At 46.8% G+C, this 7,721-nt stretch overlaps 1 protein-coding gene across 8 annotated transcripts in view; it reads left to right on the top strand.

Moving 5' to 3' along the window:
- Dpf3 (double PHD fingers 3) overlaps window positions 1–7,721 on the top strand; it is a 252,482-nt gene that overhangs the window by 157,439 nt on the left and 87,322 nt on the right. For all 8 annotated transcript variants that reach the window (XR_784515.2, XR_784513.2, XR_784514.2 and 5 more), the window contains exon 6: window positions 1,443–1,521. Coding sequence is in view for 5 of the 8 variants with exons in the window: in XM_010645412.2 (XP_010643714.1) it covers window positions 1,443–1,521 (79 nt within the window). In the remaining 3 variants the exon portion in view is untranslated. The remainder of the gene's footprint in view (window positions 1–1,442; window positions 1,522–7,721) is intronic.

Below are 7,721 nucleotides of genomic sequence, written 5' to 3'. Positions count from 1 at the left end.
AGAGAGAGAGAGAGGAGAGAGAGAGAGAGAGAGTGTGTGTGTGTGTGTGTGTGTGTGTGAGCATCCCAAGTCTTTCCACCATGAAGTTCCCAGTGAAGTGTGTTTGCATGAGTGTGTGTGCAGGGGCCTCTCCATCATGAAGTCCCCAAGGCCACTTTTCTAGGCCAGACCCTGGGCCTGCCCCATTTCCCCTGTATGGGTGCTGCCATGTCTTAGCCTCATCTGGTGCCCCTTCTCTGTTCCCAAAGACCTCAGCTGGCCCTTTCCTTGGCTGGGAGTTGAATGCTACTTATTACCAAAGAATGACCTGGAGGCGTCCAGGGTGCTGTACACGTGACCAGTGTGGGTCTTGCACGGGTTTAAAAATAAACCTTACTGAGCCACCGTCCTGGGCTGTGGCACTGCGAGCCAGCTCTTGACTGGCCTCTTATTCCCAAAGGTAGAACTCATCACCGCCCCTCCTCTGCTCCCATACCTTGCAGACCCTTCCTGGGAGATGCATATAGGATGGGGCACCAGGGTCCCGCCGAGGACACTGTGAATGAGGAGCAAGGTAGTAGCAGGCTGTAGGCTGGAAGCTGGAGGCAGACCACCCCTCTAGAAGAGGCAGGGGGAGCTCCCCCATGCCTGGGCTCATGCCTCGGGTCCAGATGCCAGGCTTGGCTGTTTCTTGAGACATGTGGGAGGTTGGCAGTATGGGCACAGGAACGTGGGTGACAATTGCTGTTATACTTCCTGCCTCTCCAGGACTTACTTCTTAATGCTATCAGTTGATCAGCAGGAGGTGCAGGGTTGGCATCTTTGTGCTGTCAACAAAGTGGGAGGAAGAGGCTTTAGTTTGTGGGAATTTGGTAGATGTGTTTTTTCTTTTGCGATATTGGGGACTGAACCCAAAGCCTTTACACTAATCAACATTCCCAGTCCCTTTTCTCAAACTTCTATCTTTGAGACCTATAGGGTCTTGCTAAGCCTCTAAGGCTGGGCTCAAACTTTGATGCTCTTGCCTTGGTCTCCCAGAGTGCTGGGATTATAGGCATGCCCCACCATGTGTGGCCAGATGTGGGTTTTGAGTCATACTGCCCTGAGCTGATGTCCTGGCTTTGCATTTAGTAGCTGAATGGCCTTGGGCAAGGGATTTGACCTCTCTATTGCATTAGTCCCCTAATCTGTGAAATGGGGATCATAGCACTACCTCCTTTTCGGAGTTGTGAAGACTTAATTAGGAGATCCAGGTGGAGTAGCTGAGTGATTTGGGGCAAGTTACCTACCTCTTTGGGCCTCAGTTTCCTCACCTGTAAAATGGGGTTGGTGGTGGTTCAAAGACTGTGATGAAGATAGTGTGCAGAGAGACGGGGAAGTGCACAGGGCCCCACAGGGCGCCTGCTCAGGGCCTGTAGTGATGATTGTAGTAACAAATATCCACAACTCAAATGTCTCCCCAGGCTCGTGGCTCTGCGGGTGGCAGGAGGAGGCATGACGCTGCCTCTCAGGAAGACCACGACAAACCTTACGTCTGTGACAGTAAGTACAGGCTCCTCTGCCCTGCCCCAGGCCAACCCTTCCCTGTGCTTCCTTGGCTGCCAGCCCATCAGCTCCTGGGCCTGCACCCTGGTGGCCTGCCTGCACCCCCATGTCAGTCGCCCCTCTACCTGCTGCCACTTCGTCAGGGACATCTGTGCATGAGGGGGAGCTGTCCGGGAAGCTCCTCCTTGGATCTGTGTGCCTGTGCCTGGCAGGGTCTCCTTCCTGGCTTTCCTCTGGCTTGTTCTCCTTCAGTCTCCCCATCTCTTTTAAGATTCATCCTCTGTCTTTCTCTATTTCAGAGAGTTACAAACAAAAGCATAACTCAAAACCCTCCAACAAAGATATTTGGCTCCTGTGGCTTTCCATTTGTTTCCCTCTAATTTCCTCTCTCTCTCTCTCTCTCTCTCTCTCTCTCTCCTGTCCTAGGTAGGGCAGGTTATGAATCTTTCTATGACAATGACTTACTTTAATAAATGGCCCTGCATCCATCTCCAGCCTTTCTTGCTTGCTTCTGAGACATCTTTTGGACAAGTGACTGCCTGGCTCCTGGGTTAGTCTGCTTACGGCGCTAGGGTGGGCAGAGGGACAGGAATGGCTGGGAGCCATGGCCAATATGCACCTCATGAAACCTCAGCTTGAGGCTGATTGTGGTCACCTGGAGACATGGCCTTTGTCTTTGCTATTCACCATGGCTTGGGGTGGTGGCTTTGAAATCCTTGCCTGAGTTAACTTCTTACTGGATCAGGCTATATTAGCTCATTCCATGGCGAGGGTGGCCCTCGGAACCTCACTCCTCATAATCTTCCCTTCTTATCTCCTCCTCTTGAGCACATAGGGCTCGGAAACAGCTCAGAAAATGGCAGCGAAACAGCTGAGGCAGGTCCCGGCATGGTGCTTGCTCTGGGTGCCCCATCCACCCGGCAGAGTCCGCAGTCTCCATGAAGGCAGAGAGAAAGAGACAGGGGTGAGGGGTACAGTGGGTAGGCTGGGGGTAGTGTCTTTTTCCTCCCTCTTCACTGGACTCTTTTGATTTCAAAAAGTTATTCTGTGCCCGGTGGGGTGACAGCTGGTTGGAGAACATTTTGCTAGAAGAACTCAAACTCCATGACCCCCATTTGGCTGCTTAATACACCGTGCAGATGACATTCCTGAGGCGACTCCTGCAGGTAACATTTCCAGCCCAAGGCAACTGCGTTCCAGGATGAGGCGGGAGCAGGGTATGGGGTTGGATGCCTTTTGCTAATGCCAGGAGGTACCTGCTTTGGCCTGGGTCTTACTTCCCAGATGGGGTTTGTTTGGTTCTGACATAGAGACAGCCCAAGACTGCTAGCCCCTGGGAGACTGGTTCTGGGCTGTGGGCTGGGAAGGATCCTTAGTCCCCACAATGCTGGCTCTCAGCTATGTCTGGCTGGGAGAGCCCATCCATCAAGAGCACCAAGAGCTGCTTTGGAACTGGGGCATTGCTGCTCTACTCCTCTTTTAAAATGCTTTTTTATGTATGTGATTTTCTGCTATCATCAATAGTAGGATTATCTTTATGGCTTTCACTGGACTCCTAGCTAATAAAAGCCCCCTATAATCCCAGTCACACCCTATGTGCCCTTCGCTCTTGTTTCTCTCAACGCCCATCCCTCTCTTCCCACTTTTGTCTCTGACACCCGCCTCCTTGTATGTTGTCGCCATGAGGCACCCTTTCTAGGCACCCTCTTTCCTAGCTGCTGTCCTTCTGCACGAAGTGCTTGTACCAAACCCACTCCTCCTACCTCTTGGCTTAGTTTAGGGGTTTTTGGTGCCATGTACTGTTTCTGATCTCTTCCCCACAAGGTCTCTTCTACCTGCCTGGTACCCTAGAGTGCTTGGGAGGCCTAACGTATAAGTTGACATTGGCTTTCCAGAGTCTTCAACAGCTGCTTTCTTGGTTCTGCCTGCATGTGTGCAGGCTCCCTCTTCCTCCCTTGGAGGAGCGAGGACCATTGTAGATTGCCCTTCTCTACACTGGCTGTGTGCAGGCTCCCTCTTCCTCCCTTGGAGGAGCGAGGACCATTGTAGATTGCCCTTCTCTACATTGTAGATTGTCCTTCTCTTAGGACATTGTGTGGCAGCTCAGTGATTAATAGACTTTATTTTTATCTGGTGCTCTTCAGACATGGGGTTCCTTTGGGATAGAAATGACCTTTGGTGAGGTCATGAGTCCCACCCCCACCCCTCAACTGGGCTAGGAATGCTTTTAATAATCTCTAATGCATCCTAAGTAGAGAGGTGTCTGGTTGCCCTTCCCCATTGTCCCCAGGGACAGTGTTACCATAAGCTTCCCTGTTTTGTTTTTTTCTTCCATGATTCCAGCTGTGCTTTGAATGATTTGGCTTCACAGAAGCTGAAAATATTCTTTCCTAAAGGTCCCCTTGTCTTTTGTGCATCTTTGCCTGATTAATAGGCACATTCAGCATTTTGGCTGATATCCTTTGGAGTCTCAGTTGAGCTAGGGTCCCAACCCATGCTCTCTGTGGTATCCTGATATGAGTTCCCTCTTGAGTCTGTGTTTAAGCCTAGCACTCCCATTGGAAGCAACATCAAGGCCAAGTGGCTCAAAGAGCAACAGATACATTTCTGTCTTTGTTTTACACACCAGCTCTTAGCACAGCCCTCATTGGCAGAGGGTACCTCTGCTGCCCCGTGTCTCCCTGCACCATTCATGCCAGGTCTTTCCAGGTGTTTGCTCTTTTCTACTCATGCATTTGATTATCCTTCTTTCCATAAATCACTGCATCTGGCCCTATTGAGTCTCAATAAACCGATACAATAATGTGTGACTTCAATATACAAGATTCAATAAAGGCAAATTTAAAGACATTGCCCAGTAGTTAAATTTCATTCTCCACAGATTTGCAATTCCTGCCACTTTTGTATCATCTATGGTTTTATTTGCATAATTCCCACTCCGTTTTAAGAGTTATTTATAAAAATATTAGGTCACCTTAGACCCCAACACTCTCTCTGGGTTTATGTGGAGTAGAAATAGCCATTTTTTGGATATGATTGTATTTAACCCTTTCTGATACATGTTAGGTATACAATATAATGATAGTCATCATTGTGAATTTGTACCTTTATGTAATCCATCTTGGTTCTTATTTTTTCCCAGTCCCTGACCCTACCTTCAACCCCCACCCCCCCATTTACAAAGACTTTGTTTCAATTTTTTAATTTTCTCATATTAATTCATTCCCTTCTTTCCTTTCCTCAACCCATCCCACTTCCCCTCCCCCTTTCGACCTTTTCTTTCTATTTCACATTATCAGTTATACATTTTGAATACTTATTTACACTTTTAGCTTTTTACATCAGAGAAACTATTCAATATTTACATGTGTGTCCTATTAATTTCTCTTAAGAGTATCACCTCAATGTATATCCATTTAGCTATAAATGTCTCTAGTTTCTCGTTCTTTATGGTTGAGTAGTACTCCATTTTATAAAAAAAAAAACTTCTTTATCCAGTCTCCAGTTGCATTTAACCAGTTCTGGAATGAGCTCTTGAATATATCATCTGATTGTGTTGTTGGCCCAAGCTCTCCTTTCATGATGGGTGGTTGAAATATTATCTTAGCTGCTAACTTCAGGTGATAGACAGTTTGCTTTTTGCCTTTTACTCAACCATTGAATTTATTCCATCTCAGAAATATCAAATCATCTGAATATAATATTTTTATCCATTCTATAGTGTGTGCATGAACACTGAATTTTCCAGCAAGTAACTAATAGAGATTATTAATTATCTTGCAAGTTTCCATTATTAATTATCTTGCAAGAATCAAAGTTGTTTCCTCCCTTTCAGTCTCTTGCCCAAGGAAAAGTGTTCAATACTCACAAACAAAGCAGTTGAACAAGACTTTGTGGAGAAGGCTGCTGGTGTCTGTCAAAGTGTGGACCTGGATCACTTGTACAGAGGTGTTTGTCAAATGCAGATTTCTGGGCCTTGTATCTGAATCACAGGAGGCAGGCCCAGAGCCTGCATTTTCTGAGTGCTCCTTGGAGAATTCTTACCTGTCCTGAAGTTTGAGAAGGACTAATATTGTATATCTATATCAGTACTGGGGATTCAACTTGGAACCTTGAGCTTGCAAGGCTGGTGATGGAACCATTAAGCTAAATCCCCGGTTATTTGAATGCAAAGGCTCTTGGCCTCACTGATGAACTTTATTATTTTCTGCTTTTTGCCTAGGGGTTCTTGATGTTCCCTGAAGCTCATCATGGCTTTAGCTGGGCTCTTCAAAATCTTTTTTCACTAGTTATTTCAACAACCATGAAACTTGGCAGTCTAACATAAAACTTAGCATCCAGCCCTTGATTTTGATTTATGTAATAGGCTTGCTATCCTCAGAACATCATTAGCCTGTTTCATAGGTGGGATACTAAGTAGTGGCAGCCTGTGAAAGAAATCCTTGGGTTTGGGCTCCTGAGATGCTCTGGACACCCTTTTAGAAGTTTGCCTCTCCTCTTCATAACTGCTGCAGCCCTGCATTGCTGCTGTTGGGATGGGACAAACATCACCAGCAGACTCCTGATGAGAGATCACTTTTCTATTTTCTTTGTTCAGAGAACAAGATAGAAAAGGCTATGGTGATGATGGGGTGATGTTCAGGGAGAACATTGTGTCTCCAAGCATTAGCCATTCAGGGTGGAGTTGGGGAGCATCTGCACTTCTGCTGGACACTGTGAAAATTCTTTATTTTCTGAATGATAGTAACAATTTCTGTTAATGGGTGCATATTCTGTGCATAGGACTTTGCTTAACATTTTACTTAGATTGTATCTGTAAACCCTTGAACTAATCTTGAACACAGGGACAGTTGACCTCACTTTACTGTGAAGACACAGGGCTCAGAGAGGTAAAGACACTTGTTTACAATTACACAGCTGGTTAATGCTAGCACTGGGATATGAATCCCAGTTTCTTCAACTCTTTGGCTGACATGCCCTAGAACATTTCCCAGACAAATCACTGGTTCAATGTGCCCTCCTATCCCAGAGTACTGAGAGCTGAGGAAAACATGTTTTAAAAATTAATGAGTGAACATACCTTATTTATTAGGGAAGCCCTGTCCACTGGTGACAGATGGCTTCTAGGTGACAGGTTGACAAGTTGGAGTCAGGTAGTAATTATAACTGAAGTGGAAGAGAATGAATTATATGATGTTGAGTCTTTTAAATTTAAGTCTATTAAAATCACCCCTCCCTTCCCAAAGTAGGGCATTAGGGTGAATTAGTGACAAGAGGCACAGACATGACCGGCCCTCCTAGGACATGACTCATCTCTGAGTCTTATCTGGTGTTCACGTATCAGGAGGGGGTCCCCAGCTCGGTATCAGTGGAATCTTTATTCTCTACCGCCTCCGCCCCAAAGATGTTTATTTTTGATTGTGTGGCCTGTGACTGAAAACATGACCATGCCACATCTCCCTTCTAGAAACCCAATGGAGGCACAGCTACATCTCTTGGGAGCAATGCCAGCATAGGGTCTGGCAGTCCTTCTCGGGGCTCTGGGCCTCCCTGATCTGCACCCCTTCCCCACACTGTGGTTGCTTTCCTCCCAGGCAGCAGCTTATCCAGGAGACAAGATGTCTCAAGGACAAGAAGCAGAAATACATTGGGAGACATCATGGGACTCAGGCCACAGGGCCAGAGGAGCCATGGGATGGGTGGGATGAACACAGCCTCAATCACAACAATCCCAGAAATCTGCTTGACTTCAACCCTGTGCAAATCACTGTTTCACCCATACATGAGTACAGTAGGGAGAACCAGATGCCTATTTCAGTCTTATTAAAAAAATTTTTTTGGAGGGCATTAAGGTCCACAATTTCTAAGGCTCATGTGGTTTGAGCATCAAACTGCAGAGGAAATGCCAATAATTTGGCCTTCAGGCTCACTGCCCTTGTCACTGAAGAGGAGCCAGGCTCATCACTCAGTTGTCTCTGCTGTATTATCTTGCAGGTCCTTGACTGGGGTGAGGTGGAGTTGGGGAGGGTGGGGAAGGCTCTGTGTCCCAGAAACTTGATTTGTGGAGTGGGGCCTGTGGCATGGGCTTGATGCCTGAAGATTGAGTGCATTTGTTATGGCAAAGCTGGGCCCCCTTGGATATTTAAATGCCACTGTGTGCTAGACACAAGTTGCAGCATCCCTGCAGAGCTGGCTAG

Source organism: Fukomys damarensis, unplaced genomic scaffold (genome assembly GCF_012274545.1).
Source record: "Fukomys damarensis isolate Sample0158 unplaced genomic scaffold, DMR_v1.0_HiC HiC_scaffold_21, whole genome shotgun sequence".
In the NCBI taxonomy this organism is placed as follows: Eukaryota; Metazoa; Chordata; class Mammalia; order Rodentia; family Bathyergidae; genus Fukomys; species Fukomys damarensis.
The sequence above is the reverse complement of the archived record's forward strand: the minus strand, read 5'-3'. Positions and strand labels throughout refer to the sequence as shown.